Source organism: Psittacula echo, assembly GCF_963264785.1.
Source record: "Psittacula echo genome assembly, chromosome: 4".
Lineage (NCBI taxonomy): Eukaryota > Metazoa > Chordata > Aves > Psittaciformes > Psittacidae > Psittacula > Psittacula echo.
This window is the reverse complement of record NC_137738.1, coordinates 46,024,059-46,041,464: the sequence shown is the minus strand read 5'-3', so window position 1 is coordinate 46,041,464 and position 17,406 is coordinate 46,024,059. Positions and strand designations below refer to the sequence as shown.

The window sequence follows — 17,406 nt, the reverse complement described above, 5'->3', positions numbered from 1 at the left end:
CCTAACGTTAGGTAAGAGGCAGGTAGATTAGAAGAATAGGTACATATTCCTTTTCTTTCTGATGTCGCTCCTCGGCTTCCTTCATCATTTCCTGAGACTGTTCCAACTTGGCATCCACCAGTTTCTGCTGAAGTTCTCTGTGCTTAAATATTTTATCAAGGTGCTGTAAGAAAATAAATTCTGCTGAATGTGCAGGTTTAATTATGTACACAGACCTTCATGCTCACACATGTACAGCTATCTACTGGAACGCTCATAAGACAAAAACATTGCAAAACAGGAAGAATCCCAACCTACTGCAATTATTAAAAAACTACAGCACTGACAAGAACAAATTGTGCCAGAATTTGCATGGGAAAGGAAACCTGTTTACATTACCTATTTTGGTTTATTTTATGAATATAAAATAAAATAAAAATAAAATAAAATACTTTAGAGTCTTTGCCAGTTCCATAGTCTACATACGAAGTCATCCGTACAATCCACTATAACTGAAGATCAAATCATTGCTCATCAATAGTAAATATGCAGGAGGGACACTTTTTTGAGCTGTTAAATGGCCAGCAGATCTAAGCCGCTGTGTAGATAAATGTGTAAAGATACATTGCACCTGCTGTACACAGCTCTGTAAGTACAAGCCCTGTACACACCCTTTGCTCTGGCCATACATACATGCACAACATGGGCTTGGAGGGCCTGGGTGAAAGTACATGAGTGGGGGTGTGGAGGAGATCAAACCAGCTAAGCCAGAGGCATCTTCTGCCCTGTATAATGTCTGGCTTCATGGTGACCTTTGCGAGGTAAATGTTGCTGATAGACTTCTTCACTTTTGATTCACACCGATAAAATTCGTAGGAGCCAATATTCTGATTACATCCCTCTGTTTTTCATCTTCTTCTCATAAAAACCACAAGACAGGAATGTGCATTACCTTCATTCAGCAGAAGACTTCATACATGATTCAATAGATCTGGTAATGCACGTATTGTATTGGGCATTCCATATTGTAAGGACAGATTACTTATGTTTTATTCAGTATGATAACGTTGTCTGATTGCACTGAGGCTCACAGTGAACATATTTAGAAACAATAGAAAGACCCACTGTGATGTTTATTAGCATTTGTCATAAAATACTAAAAAAAAGGTAGTTTGGGATCTTACTGAAGGGATGTTTTTGTGTCAAAATTTTCTGACCAACTCTAATGTGTATAGAACGAATAATTTCCCAGCTGGCTATTATCTGCCTGAACTTATGGTGAGCATTGTGACTGCAAAAAAGAATCTATTCCAATGCAAAGGGCCTCCTTTATCTGTCGTCTTAATTTTCTGCTTCTGGGGAAGGGTCAAAGCATTTATACCGGAGCCCATCAGACTTGTGTCTGGAGGGAACACAAGTGTACACATCAGCAACAAAGCAGGCTGTCCAAAAAGATGGCAGCTGGGAGGTGTTTTGGGGGTGACTTAGGGGAAGCAGGAAAGGAGTGCTGGGGAGATCCCTGGGGATTTGGGGAAGCTGTGAGGGGAAGGGGGAGTAGCTTAGCAGACGGCTGGAGCACCTTGCTGCTTGAGTGTCTTGGCCTCTGTGCCCAGAGCAACAAGGCTGTGGTGGGTGCTGCAGGCAGGGTGCTGGTCCACACAACCCTTGGCCACAGAGTTTGTCACACAGAGTCTGGTTGGCTTGTTACATGCATAAACCTGTTTGGGGTACTACCCTTGTTATCTCCATGAGACATGGTAGCCAGTGGGGAGGACAGGCTGGCAATGCTTTCTGCTTTCCCACAGTGAAGCCAGGTTTGCTGCCTGTCCCTGCGGGCAGCCAGGGCATTGCTCTCACCTCTTCCCGCAGCTCATACTGGTCGATGATGCTTTTCAGCTTCTCTGCAAGCTCCGTGTTCTCCTGGCAGAGCTTCATGTTCCTCTCACTTTGCTGCTCGATCTGTGCTTGGATTTCACTCAGCGTGCCTTGGAAATGATTAGTTATTTCTTTTCTCTTCTCATCTTCCTCCCGTGCCCGCTGAATTGTTTCCTCCTGTTGTTAAATGGGAGAGAATGCAGTCGTGTAAGTAAGACACATAATAAGAGGTTCCAGAAAGATACTGTTTCAGAGTAGCATAACGCTTCCCTTTGAAGGATTATACGTGTTTGTATTCCACTTTGAAGATTTTCTTGCTTTCATCTGCTCCAGCATTAGGCATGATTCTAAATTTACAGAGCAAATTACACATTGGCCTTGAAAAAGTTAGGGAACTAATAATCTGCATTTACAAAGATGGATGTAGAGCAGTTTCAGATCAAAGCAAGCCTGGAAAGGGGGCATACATGCATGTCTTGATTCATGATACTGCAGCACAGCTTTTGATTTGGAAGAAGATATTCAGTGGAAGTAGTCAAAAGCTCTTTTATCAAAATTCTTTTTGATTGAATTAAAAAATCACCCTTTAAATTGCCTCCTTTTAATTAGGAATCCTCATCTCAAATTTATAGCCTTTTGGACCTTAATGTTTAAGAGAAATCCATTACTTTCTGTAGAATTCGTCCCAATTCCTCAATTTTTCTTCCCTAAATTTTTACTGACACCAACATTTGTACTGATTTATTAGGTAATGGAATCAAGGAAAGCTTATGGGCTGTATCTTACAGAATCAAAGCAAAGAATCAGAATTTTTCCTGGAGAATCCTGGAGAATTTTTTTTTTTAAATTACTGAAATTCTGTTTTGGATTTGGATATAAAAGACAATGCAGAAAGAATCCGGATTAATTGCTTTGGATCCAGAAATATGGACTATTTTTATTCCCTACTCATTTTCTTCCAGGGCAGTCTACCCTTCTGCGGAATGTAATCCTGATGTGCAATGGCTAGGACAGTATCTGCTGTAGTTACAAATCATGCCAGGATCACGCTGAGGATCCACTCTGCAGCATGCAAATGACATACTCTAACAAGGTTTCAGCTATCATAGTCATTTACATAAAAATCTCTGATAACACTGCATATGGATAGTTTCTATAAATGTACTTGAATAAAGCCTTAGCTGACTCTAATGAGGTATAATTTATATCATAAATTTGACATAAAAGGTGCAGATTTAGGACCTAGTCTTAAAGTAAGATGAATATCAAATGACCCTAATTCTACTTAGCATGCACCACACACGTCTGATCTTGGACAGCTGCTGTTCAAGGTAGGGGATGTTTGTCCTTTAGCTCACCAGGGAGTGACAGAGATGAGAACACCTTGGATGATGGGAGGAAAGTATTGGAGCCATTAGTGCTAATAATACCGTAGTGCAAAGAAATCACCATGAAGCCCTGCTGTGCTCTGCAGTTCACACGAGAACACATGTGAGTACTCACAGAGTAAAACAAAGTGTGAGCCCAGAAGGATTCTCACTCTTAAGAGGAAGAAATAGTTTCAGATAGAGCTGAGCAAATGACTTGGGGGGGTCCTGGTTCAGTCCCTGTGATGAAAGTGGACACACACGAAGTTTGCAGCAAGGTGAAAGAGAAGCTCTCCAATATTTATTTATTTTTTACATTGGTGAGAATGATTTTAATTTAGCCTGAAACATTTTGCTTTACCGGAAATAGAGCTGTGTTGTTTGTAATTACTTTTAGGTTAGGTCTTCTTAGTGCAGTATTGAAACAGAAATGCTGTTCCAAAGTACAGTTAAAAATGCTACTCAGAAGGTGTTTTAAATCAACTCCTTTAGCATTCCCAAATGAAACATTTGATTTTTTTTTTTTTTTAAGGGGATGTTTACAAGCAGTTCCTTTTTATTTTTGTTCAAAACTTTGTCAAATTAAACCTGAATTCCTAGATAGTTTCAGTCAAGTTAGAGCTCCATTTTACTTCTAATACACTGTTTGAAAAACTGCTCAAGACTTTTAGTTCTCAATTGGATAGGTGCAGCCCTTAGCAGGGAGAACAGTGACCAGGTGCTTTCACTTCAAGAAATCAGAGTGAAAAATTGAACTTGCATGTCTGCAGTTCTATTTCTATGGCTTCAAAACATCCTTCCTCAAAAGTATTTTATTGTTCCAGTGGATGAGATGGTGTTATAACACGTCACTGCTGTGATTTATAGCTCGCTGGAGTAATAAATCCAGCTGAATATAAACCAAAAAATCAGTGGATCGTGCTCATGTCACACTGAACATTTCTGTTACAAGGTGAAATGAGACATTCTCTAGAGTAGCAATCATGCAAATGTAAAAAAAAAAAAAAAGAAAAACCAAACAGACCTCTGTGCGTGTGCTACTCAGAGGATCTTATTTCCTATTCATTCTCTCTTCTGAGGTAGAATAATTACACAGAGCGCAGAGACAATACAAATATTCAAGGTTAAAGACACTGAGCCAGGAAGCATTTATTTGCAGGGCACATTATTTCTCTTGACCTCTTCTGCTTCAGAGAAAAAGATACCTTAGGAGGATAATTGCCCGGGGGGCTGGCTGTGTCCCAGAGGGCTCCCCAGAGTCCTTCATAAAACAGCAGTGATTTGTGAAATCCCTGAGATCCCAGGCAGATTAAGGGTGGGTGAGGGTGAGCGGAGCTGTCTGAAGAGAAGGGCAGCTGTGTGGCTGCTGCACTGTGCAGGGACCTGCAGGCATTGCCTCTTCTCTGTGCAAAGGAATAAAACCCTCTGCGCCCCACTGCTCTGCCGTGCCAATGCTGCCAATACCCAGCTAGTCGTAGGCTGGTGTCTGATGCTTAAGTTTCAACATCAGAGGTTTCTAGGTTCTACTGGTAATACCCTAGAAATAGTGATAGTTCTTTGGAGGTGTCTGTTTTAAACCTGAGCCTTTACTAGCTGTAAAAGCCTACCCCTGAGGCTGCATCTACACTAGAGCCAGGGAGGGGGCCAGATGCCCACATGCCACAAGCAGAGCGTTGCGTCCCTGCCAGCTCTGCTCTGGGGCTGTGGTGCCAGCCCCCCTTTACCTACCTCACCTGGACAGGCACAGTCTGGCAAACCCCAAATCATTGGCAGCACCCAAGTTTTATTATCACAAAGCTGCAGCCCCATCTCTGCTTATACTTGTCTCTGTAAACTGAGAAAATGCACCTTTTCCCAACAGGTTCCTTAGTCCTTCCCATTTCAATTTATTTCCCATTTCCCATTTACTTTCATGTAAAGTAAGATCCTTAAGTTTCCCCCACATTGGAGGCTTGAAGACTGTCTTCTGTTTTGTGCTACTGCTGTAGAAGCTGAAATAACTGTGCAGAGTCCAGAGCTCCTGGCTTGCTTGGTTGTAGGGAGCAAGAGGGTGTCTGGGGTAGTGACTTCTCAGCATCATTGTGGTAAATTCATAACTTTCAAACCATGATCGGCCTTGCCAGCTGCTTCAGTCTGTGCTTATTCTTTGAATAGTTTGAAAGTAAGTGTTCAGTTTTTAGTGAGAAAAAGAAGTAATTGAAAATTCTTTTAAATTTGTCTTTGCGGAAGACTGAAGCCTGACCATAAACCATTATTGCCTTTCCTCTGCCCTTTCTTAGTCTTTGTGATCCATGTCTACCCTATCAAAGATGTATCAAAGATTCTTGTGTCCTACTGCAGTACTGCTATCAATCTTGTGTTCTACTGCTAAAAACATAAAACCTTGCATTGAATAAAACCTTGCAAAATTAAGACAAGGATATTCCACAGTTTGGGATTTATCAGTGGAACGTGTGATAATTTGCAAACAGAAGGGCAGGATTGTCTCTGGTCCTCATGCCTCCTTGGGGCAACTCAAGAAGACTGTTGGTCTGCTGAAGCCATATCAGTTGAGATGAGTGCAGACCCTTCATTTTCAATTAATCATTCTCTTTGTTCCCAGGCATCATGGTCTGAGCCAGTTTGGAGCTGAGCCTATAATCAAAGCTGTTGACTTTCGTGACATTTGTATGAAAGTCATTGCTTAATGCCTGATAGAAGGAAGGACAAGGGACCTGAGATGTTCATGTCACTACAAGATGCTAAGTAGCCACCAAACTGTCAATTAATCGACAGAACATGATTACCATGCAGAAAAAGGAGTTGCTGTTGGTCTTACCAGAGCTACTCTCTATTGCAGTGGGTACACATTCTGCTATTTCACGAATATTTATTCTGCTTTTCTTGGAGGGAGAATTAAACATCTGTTTTCTGCTGTGAAGTGTAGCTGCAAGGAAATAATCTGGATAGCTGGGCTGTAAGTAAGTCAGATTTTGAGGCCAGTATCCAGTACTAACTAGAAATTTTTCTTCTCTGATCTGTCGTGTGGATTTTCGGCGCAGCTCCACACTGCATATCCATCACCACTTGGCTGCACTGATCTCCAGTTAATGGGAATTCCACACACCAGATGAATGAAGATGACATTCACATGACGTGATGTGCATATAATGTACCACATGGTAAGTCAGAGGAGGTTTGTGATCTGGACAGGCCAGATTCTCCTTTGCTATAGAAATGATACAATCTCTTACACTTTGGAGCATAATCAGAAGTGTTAATCCCAAGCGTTAAAAAAATTCTGAATTGGCTTTCAGTCCTGCCAAAACCAAAATAAAAGTTACTTAAGCAGGAGATTTTAAAAATAATATTTAATGGACTCAGCTGTTTTGGGCCCTCTCAGTACAGTCATAAGTGGAAGAAAATGGTACTCATTTAAATAAACAGAAGATGAGATTCTGGAGATGCACAGATCTCCAGGAGCTAAATCTTAAAGGCAAATATTCCAAGAATTATGTTAAAATTCTTAGAGACAAAACCAAACAAAGATATTGAATGCCTTTGTTTATTAATTTAATTCTCATTCATTCTGCAAGTGTATTTTGTCTTACTGTCTTATTTAACTGTGGAGTTTTTTACACTGAAAACATAGGAACCAGAGGATTGCTAATATTCTGGGTTTCTTTGAAAGTCTCCAAGTTCTTAGAAAGAAGTGGCAAAAATTTGAACAATTCTTCCTGCTACCTGATCAGCTCTGGTACCTTCCCTGGCTCACCTGGTAGAGGTACAGGATAAAACCCAGAACTGAGTCTGAAATTGATAGGTTTCTTTAGGAGACATAGTCCCAAAGTAAAACAGCCCAACAAATGAAAAGATGCTGGAAAGAGACTTCTCTAAATGTAAAGATGAAATGTGTAGTGAAATATTCATAGGCAAAGAGAGAGGAAAATCATGCACTCCTGTAGTGAGATTAATAAGCCTGTGGTATCTGGGCAATACCGTGAGGAATTCAGCAAGTCCTGTTCCAAAAAAATTTCCAAATATAATATAAATAATATAAATTTGTTTCTCTATAATCCAGTTTCCACTGATTTGTTACACTGATATGGTTTGTTTAGAAATCTCAGTTAAGTCTACACAAAGCACTGTACACTGTACTCTTAAATGACTTAAAAATTAGCTTGCATCTCCATCGAAAGATTTTGCCCAAAGGAAGTCTGGTAAATCAGTGTGGATCAATATCAAGGCGTATGGCTCAGGTCTGGTACAATGACAGACACAAACTTAATTGGCAGTACCAGTTTTGTGCTACTATAACTGAGCACACAGAGATCTGCTTCTAGTTTTCCTAATTGTCTCTTAAACTGCTTTTGTCCTTCTACTGGTGCACAGTTGGAGTGTATATGTGGCTGTTCCCCCTCCCAGCTATATTCTTACCAATGTACAATGGAAGTCAGAGCTAGACCCTGAAGGCCTGCTCCTGAGCTGGTGGAAATGAATGAAAATCCATTCCGCTTAATAGAGGTTATATCAGGTGAAATTCTTGCTGCTGACAATTCATATGTGTAATTTTATACAAAACTATATCCCCATAAGGAAGGATTTTGAATAGATCAAAGCAGAGGATTTTTGTATAATAATACCACCACCATCACTGACATGTACTCAGGAAAAAAAGGAGGATCACAACATATTTCTTGAACCTAAAGTTTTTCAAGAAGTATAATCATGTTATAAATTTCACATTTAAATGGTGTGATGCACCAAGCAATAGGCAAGACATGGCATATGGATCCCAGCCTTTTGACACTCCTGAAAATTTCCTTTTTGAACTGATTCTTGTAATCCAAACAACTCCTACAAACAGTGCTGGCATTCTTCCTGTCCTGAGGTTTGATGTCTTGAGGCAAATGTCCTGATTGACTGACCCTCACACATCACTTGAAAATGCCCAACTGCTCAAATTACATGAAAACATAGCCCAGCCTTCAGTAAGTCCCCTGGAGCAAAGCTGTTATTCTGCCTATGCACATGCATTCACACCTGCAGTCCCATGGCCTGGTCTGTTAGCACCACTGGTTTTCTCTGTGCTGGGCTCCCTGATAATGCAACAGGCACTTACAGCTAATGTGAGCAAACTCAATGCCCAAAAATGCTTGGCTATTTCCAAGCAAGAAATAAAGGGTCTTGGCATAAAAGGGCCTCAAATCTACAGCATATGTATAATTATATATTGCACGTGCAGATGCAAATGTCTCTTTGTTTTGGTACTAGAGCAAGATGGAAGGCATCAGCATCATCTTTTTCCCCACTGCTGGGTACCTTGATAAGGCCACCACTCACCTTGAGGTTTTTGTTGTGCCTCTGGAGCTCCCGGCACAGGCTCTCAAGCTTGCTGCGGGCGAGGATGGCTCGGCTGTGCTCACTCTGTAGCTGGTCCTTCTCCTTGGTGATCTGGGCTTGCCTTTTCTGCAGGTACTTGAGCTTTTTCTGCTCAGCACGATGTTCTTCGAGCTGGGCAAGGAACAAGGATTAAAATGAAATAGAGAGAGACAGGAGAGAAAAGAAATCTAGTTCTTTTGGTTTTGGGAAAGTCTTTACACTTTCTTAACCACTTAGGAAATGTTCTGTTTTTATCAGCACTAATGGGAGAGGAGAGAGTGACCTGAAGGGAGTTGCAAGCCCGCTACTGCAACAGTCCCAAGTGTGCTGTAGTGTGGGTGGGTGAACAATTTTTAACACTCTTGTCACACCATTTCAGCCTTTCCTTCCTCGGTTTGAACTTCTTTGAAGGACACCTGTGAGGTTTTTATCTCTGTGTCAACGTTAGGAACTGGAGCAGCCGGTAGTGCATTACACGGTGAGATTTCTCCAGACCATGAGACAGTGCAGGAGTTGCTCATTCTGTTTTTGCAGCTTCCTGAAAAAGAAACAGCTTTCAGCAAAGAGGTGCTGGAAACCAGGGATGCTGTTTGTGTGGGGTCTTTGTTGCTGATGGAGAAGAATGCTCTGGAGGGACGTGTTCCTCAAAATGATGAGTGGGCACCTCCTCTTGCCAGGCTCCTCTTCCTCACAGGAGCACATGGGAGCGCCCATCACTTGTGTTTCTGGAGGTGCCATCAACAATGGGGGTGGGTTACAGTGAATCAAATCTCTTTTGGGCTCTTTGGCTCCATATAATTACTGAAGAAAATATGGACAATCCCTGACATTCACTTGGGAACCTGCTGTTCCTGTGGGTGCATGGCTCCTGCATTCCCTAGACAGTTATCAGGGAGGAGGGTGTATTTGGAAGGGAAATGAGGGGCAGCAACAGAATTGCTAACACCAGTTCCCATACAGACCGGTCATTTCTTCTAGCATGTGCCTATTACTGCCTGTTTTGGAAAAATTCCCTGCATTGCAGATTAACACTGCAACAGTCACATCAAATAAGCATTTCACCTCTGAAGCTTTCAAAGATTTTCTCCCTTTCCAAAACACAGCAGCCCTCCTTGCTGTATTACAGTACGTTGTGATATATTTCTGAAGTCCAGATGTTTTTTTTTTGGTGGAAAAACATCAGCACATGAGCTGCAGTGCGCAAACCTTAATAATAACAGTTGCTATTAAGATTACATCATCTAGTAGTATGGTACCATTAGTATTATTAACCCCAGTATGACTGGGAAAGTCTGAGTGCAGGGGAATGATGTGCAGCTCAAACAAGAAGGTCAACAGCCATCATATATTACACTTTCTCTGCCTGAGGCTTTGTTTTCTGCAGATGTTCTGTAATATATGCTTACAGTACAGAGCTGTGTGTATTATCAATCAAATCACAGCTAGGCATGCCACGAAACAATGCAATCACCAGCTTGGAGTATATTTACAGTTTATGCCCAACTTTCAGCATGTGTAAGTGTGTGTTTTTACCCCCATAGATCAGAATAGGGGCTTTTGCATCCAATCAAGCTGCACTAGCTGAAATAATATTTCTAGTATTGTAAGGAAAAAATATCTTCTCTGTAATGAAGGCTGACATTTGTTTTCCTTTATAAGCTTGATTTTGGCCCTCTCCCTTTTAAAAACACACAAAAAAGTTTCTTTCTGTTTCACATTTTGCATGCGCAGCCTGTGCTGAGTGGATAATGATTTATCCAAATTTGAGATGATTCATCAAGCTGTGTGAGATAGGGGGCTTAGAATAAAGTAGGTCTTAATTGTGATATGAGAAGTCTTCCAAGCATTTTTTGCTTTTTTGTTTTTTTCCCCATAGAAACGACTTGTGCTAAAAGCTTGTATTCCAAAGTTCTCAGGAATGTCTCAGACACAGCCTTACTTTTGCACTGAAGAAGGGAATTCACTGGTAAACAGGAATGACAAAAGGGCCACCAATGATAAATTTTCAAGAATAATTAATATTGGCTAAACCTAGCTACAAATAGAAGGAATTCTAATTTTGGAAGGCTGACCTAGAGAGATGAACTCTCCACTTAGAACAAAAAGTTTCATCTCGACCCCACTGAAGACAATGGTAACACGTTTATTTATTAGGGCATAGTTCTTGCACCCAGCACTTGCGAGACCCTCAGGACCACTGAAAACAAGCTGGTTACAAGCAATTCTGCAACAGCTGTTTGTAGAAAAAACCTGAAGTAAACCACAGCCTGCTTTACTAGCCCCAACCATTCTGCCTACACCAGTACTAGTGAATAATATGTTCTCTGAAGGCAAGAAGCGTGGCACAGCTGGTACCCAAAGGGCTACACTGACTTGCTTTCCTGTCCCTGCAGGCATGGCTTCCTTCACACTAGCCCTGCCTTCCCTGATGCCTTCCATCTTTTGGGGTAGCCCTTGCTATAGACTGTGCCAGGGCTTGTATTAACAGTTAAATAGTATATAGTCTGTGGGGCAGTGCTGGTGCTGCATAGGGTGCCCGAGCAAAGAATCTTAAACCACAGCTAGCAGCAACAGTACTAACAGGGCTGAAGCCATTGCCAGCACCCAGCTCAGCCTGGCACACGGCTGCACCTTCCCCTGAGCTGTGCTGCAATAAGTGTTTGTGTCACCACAAGGTTCACCCAGCCAGGGAGCTGATCCAGCTGGAAAACAACACAGCAAAAGCAAAAAGTGACCTGAAGCATGTGATGGGCATGGATAAGAGGGAGCAAAGAGTGGTAACTACTACAGCTTACTGCTGACAAGTTGTTAATCACACTACACCCTTCAGCCATGCTAAGTAAGCAGTTTAAGGCTTTATCCAACAAGCTTTTAGTTGTATTTATCAAGTGGTTTAATTTAGTCACATTGCCCAGGATGTCAAAAATGAATACTCAGTATTTTCTTTTAGCACCTTTCTCCCACAGGGCAATATGGCCCCTGTTTTATACAGTGCTTCAGTGATATTTGAATGCAGCGGAGAGTACATTATAGAGGAAGAAGACTCATTTCAGTTAATCTGCGAGCATGAAGTCCCTTTAAGCATGAGCTAAACCATAAACAGCCTGAGACCATAGTATGAAATTAGAGGATTTTACATGAAGAAAGGGAAAGCTGAATTTCACATTATGATGAGACATGGGCACATCTGTGCATAAAACCAATTACAAAATCAATGCTCTGCTTAGCACATTTTTCAGCAGTCCACAAACTGTAAAATGCTGCAGCCTTCTCATTTGTAAGATTTCCACAACTTAAGGCCATACAGCCCTTTAACTAGAAGAAAACACTTGATCTGAAAATTAACCACCTTAAGTACGGAAATAATAGAGTCAGGGAAGTGGCAGTCTTACAGAGGTGACATGGTGGCAGGGGCTTTGACTCTTCATCTCACTGTTGTAGTTTCTGTCATGATCAGCCTCAGTTCTCTGTTTTCTGATTTTCTGCTTCCTAACATTTTATACTAAGCCCTGATTTATTTTCATTTTGGTTAAATCACTGATACACAGTTTAAAGCAATGCTCGCATGCAAAGATATATAAAACTCCTTGCAGAAGAGGAAGGCAGGAGCTGAGACACTAGTCTGCAGTGTGAGTTGGTTTGGCAAAATTGCCTTTAAGTACAAATATTCTGCCTCATCAGTTTTTTAACCCAAAGTCCAGCTTGTTTTCGTCACATTTTACTTTTTTTCTCCTTCTCACCTATAATTGATTATTTGACCCTGACAATTACTTTGGGATATAATTACCAGCACAGATGCTATCGCTACAAGAGGTTTGACCATGCTACATAGCATATGCTTTTTACACCTTCCTGTATAGACAGCTTGCACAGAAAAGAACCAGTGCTGTACTAACCAGCTCAGCATACTTCTTAAATAACAGGTCCAGCTTCTCCTCTGGAGTATTCAGCTTGTTCAAGCTCTGCATCAGTAAGGTGGCTTCCTTCCCTTAAAAATAAAAAAAAGCAGCAGAGATGTGATAGTAGAGGTAGTTTGTAGCTCATGTATTGTTATGAAATCGGTTGTTTGATGCATGGATCTGTAAAAACTCCATGAGAAATTAGGTATTTTGGAAGGAAGGAATAATTTTTGCAACGAATTTCTGGATTTTTCTTCTCCTCATAAGAACAAACATGCTTGAATTTTCCTCCATTTCAGACCTCAGTAATGTGCTGTCTTCTAGCAAAAGAACTGGCTGTGAAATGCTTTTGTCCTGTATAATCTGATTTTCATTTAATATTTTTGCGACATTACTTGGTCACATATATGGCACATTTGACTGAAATAGGATGGAAACTCTGAAACCAGATCTATTTGCAGGCAAAACCTGATCAAAGTTGGTGAACTCAGCTCCCGTGCTGCTCAACCCGTACAAGATATGAGGAAGATTAAGTTACGTACGAAGACTATGGTGTTGATGGAAACATTCAGAGAAGCAGTTACTGCCAGCCAGGTGTGGGCTACATGATAGGGGTGTAAATCAGTTCCCTGACTTGATGAAGAGAGTACAGGTACCAGAGACAGTCTAATAACTATCTGGGCATGCATACCTAAATCACTATATCGCCATTTATGTATTGCTTCTCTTCTAAATACCTCTTGGTATTCATTCCAGCCCTGCATATGAGCTGAAGCTTGAACACTAGTTGTTCATCAGATACAAAATCTCCCTGATGTCTGTGGAGATCAGGATGGCTGTGATGACAGGGGCTTGAAAGTGCTTTCCTATATGCTCCTCTTTCCTGAAGCTGAGAGAGCAAATTTGTTTGCGGTCTTAGGTTGGACTTTTTCTGCTCCAAGTCTAGTGCAGTTCAGGAATACTGCCTGTGGAGAAAATCCACTGTTTCACACTAAGTTCTCACTACCACACCAGTATAAAGAAGTTGAAAAGAGCTTAAATAAAACCCTGGAGTGAAAACTGTTGCAACTGCAGCTGGAAAACTGTGCTTTGGTAGTGTTTTTGCTGATCATAGAAAGGTACTAATAACTGCACCAAACCCAAAACAATAGAAGCTGATTAGCTTTCTTTTCCCGGATATTCAAGGAATTTGGGTGAAAAAAATCCGTGCTCTGTCCTATGCTTAGTCCCTTGTCTGTAAGAACGTCCTGGAGTGATTTTTCCATTGGATTAGTCTGCTGTTGGGTTCGGGTTGTCACGTAAATGAGAGGCTTGAGGATCGTCCTGAGTTAAATGTAGAAAAGGAGATGAATTGCGTTTGCAAGATTGGATGTAGAGACATTGCTCTCTAGCGGCTGCCCGGTGGAAAGAACATACTTTACAAAAACCTGCTGAGACTTCTTTCTACCTCAGCTAACAGAGCCCTGCCATGGCCAAGCTGCTCTCTAAGCACTGTGCTTAAAGAAGATAAACTTATTGGCTTATTTCATATAGCCTGCGATGAGTCTGGAGGTCTGCTAGATGAAAGGCAACTCGGGCATAACAGTGAATTTGCTCTGCAGGTTTCCACGCCACATAGTAGCACCATTAGCACCATTATAACTGGTGATAAATAATACCTGAGGAAGCAGGGGAAGAAACAAATTTACTGAGGCACAAACAAGAGGCCAGGTTTTCCTTTGTCTAAGAAGCAGCCTTGCACAGTGTGTCATCAGACAAATAGCTTTGGCTAACTAGTTTGGGCAGCCCAATAGTACATCAGAATTATGTGAGATAATCCAAAGATTTTGCCTTTTTAAAAGGACTAGTATCTGACACAGCCTACGTGTATCTGTTGGGTAGCTGCTGAAGATAATTATCAGCTAGAGAAAGGCTGTAAGAACAGCTGTAATTTTCAGTGGTAACTAGAGGTCCGTATCATCCATGGCAGTGGCTTAACACAGGGAAAATCAAGAACACGGGAGTTTTTACTTTTGTTCACAGAAGGTCTGTGTAAGTATGCAAGTACTTGCCTAGTCCTTTCAGGATCTTCTTCTCCAGCTTTTGCTCCTTGCTACCGCTGGCTTCCTTTGCTCTGGAAGCATCCCCAGGAGCCAGCTTTTCTTTCTCACTCTCCTCATTTACATCTTCATACTCCGCATCCTCCATGCTGCCTTGCTCTCCCTTCTCGGGCCTGTCAGTTCCAGCAGTGGCACTTTCCTTCTCCATTAGGCTCACAGCAGACCCATAAGTTTTAATAATGTCCTCCAGCTGCCGGCTCAGCTCCTCCGAGATATCACACACAGCTGCTTCAGGGCAGGCGTTCGGCTGCTCCATGGGTGCTGCAGCAGGGGGCTGAGAGCCAGGGGCAGGTTTATCCCCGCTCTGCCCCTGGATGTCCTGCCCAGTTGAGGTGGGAGGCTGGTCATTCTCCATAGTTGGTGCTGCACCTGACAGCAAACAAATGGAGGATTAGTTTAAAAACACACAGAATTAGTCATCTAGCTGTTCCCAGAGGCTGGCCAGCACCTGAGTGATTTTGTGTGGAATTTGGGATGGCAGCTCATCTGTTGGCTCTGGCTTGATAAATATGTCACACTTAAATAAACAACCGAGGTGATTTGCCTGCAGGGAGAAAAGCAAATTACATACGTTCCAAGAGGAAAAGCCTGCCCAAATCTAATACTTAAAAATCAAAACCTCTTATTCCCATTGCCAGTGATAACACACAAAATAACACCCAAGTCATTTGTACCATTTCCCTCCCCAAACATACTGTTTGCCACATGTTTACTTTTCTTGATCTGTTTACCTGCAACACTGGCTACCAATATGGGCAGCTTTGCTTCACAGCTATATCAATTTCAATTCCCATTTCTCTCCCGTTGGCACATCTTAAATCAGGAAGTACAAAAGAGGAATATTTTAATGAAACCTGTGCCCTGAAAATTGTTCTGTGGTCTTGGAGAGCCCAGTGTGGCGCTTGATTTGCAAGAGGCCTGGCTTGGTACTGTCACAATAATGGCAAAGAACAAGATAAGCAGCTATAACACCCTCTTCTTTTGTACTTGATGCGTGCTGTTGACAGCTTGTTTGACAAAGTACAAAATACAGAATAAATCACAGCAAGGTAAAACTGACCAAGCGTAACATGGTTTTGATAGTCTGGTATTTTCTGGGGTGAATTTCAGCTTATTTGTTCCCAGTTCGCAAAGGGAAGCTTCTGTTTTCTCGTGTCTTTGAGCAGCTGCACTCAGACAAGTGAATACAGAGTCCCCATTCTGTCTGTGTTCCTCTGGAGGCTGCTCCAGCTTACCTAGGATATGGTGATGAGGGTGTCAGTGAGAGTGTCTCAGGCACCTGCTCCCAGCTCCTGCAAGGTGCAGGCCAGCAGAAACAGCATCTCTGACTGTTTGTGGATGGTGTGTAAATTTCTACAGCTTTCAAAATCATAAACTGACTTGTCCAAAGGCAGTCTATGATAAGAGAGATGTAATTTACTGCTATACATGACTCAGTGATTGTTATTAAACTCTATTCACTCAAAGTGATATTCGGAAGTGTAGTGATGGCCATCACTAAGGCAACGTTTTTAGAGATGTGATTGTTTAGCTATTTGACTGGGCATACAGGCAAGACAGTCAAATATTGTGGTTATTATGTCTCAAGCAAATAACTGAAGGCTTTGAGTGGGGGTCAAGATGTGCTTGAAAATTGTTAGCTACAAATTCATACCCCTGCAGTTCTTCCAAAGGTACAACTTGCCAGCAGGAATGCTTGGGAAGGCATCTGGACCTGGTCTCACAGACCTTGCCAGACAGACTCATCCCATTCTTTCCTTCCTGCTTGCGGCATGGTCATTTTATCACTGCAAAGTGATTGTGAAATTACATCCACCTGATTTGATGTCATTGAGTTTAATTTACGTTGAAAAATTAGACCCTACATGTGCAATTTAGGTAAATAATTCTAGATAGCACGAATGTTAGACTAGTTTGTGATCTTGTTTTAACTGAAGTTAATTGACTGCAAAACAATTCAAGGTCAGTAAGATTATTGTAAATGATAAACTAGAAGCTCCACAAAATATATGATTATCTCTGACATGTTCAGACTAGTGTTTACAATTGTATTCGGTAATTAGAGCTAACTGGCAATCAATCAGCTAAAAAACTCAGGATCACCAGCTCTTGTCTAAACAGAACAAGAGTCTTACAAAGTATATCCTCAATTTAAACTAGCTATTTTTGTCATACATTCTTCACAGAAGGAGAACAGGATCACTAAATGCTCCACTTCCAAATATTAATTTCTCTTCCAGCTATCTCCCCCCTTTTGTGAGAAGGCACAAGTTGATGAGGTTCTCACTGCACCTCGGCTCTCTCCCTTGGCTGCCTCCCAACTGCCAACTGCATTGCTTATGAAGTAGCACCGTCCAGCTAATGGTTTCCTCCTACATGAATCACGAAGCGTGCCTGCAAACACAGTAGGCTTTAAATCAGCAACAGCAAATGATTTATGCACAGTGTTTCTCAGTAATAAGGGAAAACCATGGGTGAATGAAGGAGAAACTGGATGTTTAGAATCAAGGACACAAGATGTTTAAAAGTAGGCATTGCAGGAAACCTTTCCTAACATACATTCCTGGCTAGAAAGGGATTAGTTATAATCAGTCTCTGAAACTATGGCAATTCACATTTGCTGAGGTTCAGGCCACCAACATGGAATGGTGAGTGGGCAGGAACCACAGAAATACCCAGCAATGAACCTTTAACGCAAGGGTGCCAACCTGCAGGGTCATAGCGGGGACTGTATTTACACGCATTAAAATTAGTATTTAATGTTTTGTTCCATTCTTCTCCAGGCTAAAGCAGATGACTGATAACTACTTTCAATCACCAACATGA

The 17,406-nt window shown here is 41.6% G+C and overlaps 1 protein-coding gene across 1 annotated transcript in view; it reads right to left on the bottom strand.

The window, feature by feature from the left end:
* TXLNB (taxilin beta) overlaps positions 1–17,406 on the bottom strand; it is a gene marked incomplete at its 5' end in the record, with an annotated part of 39,173 nt that overhangs the window by 19,270 nt on the left and 2,497 nt on the right. The window contains 5 exon segments of the mRNA XM_080615429.1: positions 44–163; positions 1,837–2,031; positions 8,544–8,714; positions 12,479–12,570; positions 14,533–14,949. Coding sequence (XP_080471555.1) covers positions 44–163; positions 1,837–2,031; positions 8,544–8,714; positions 12,479–12,570; positions 14,533–14,949 — 995 coding nt within the window.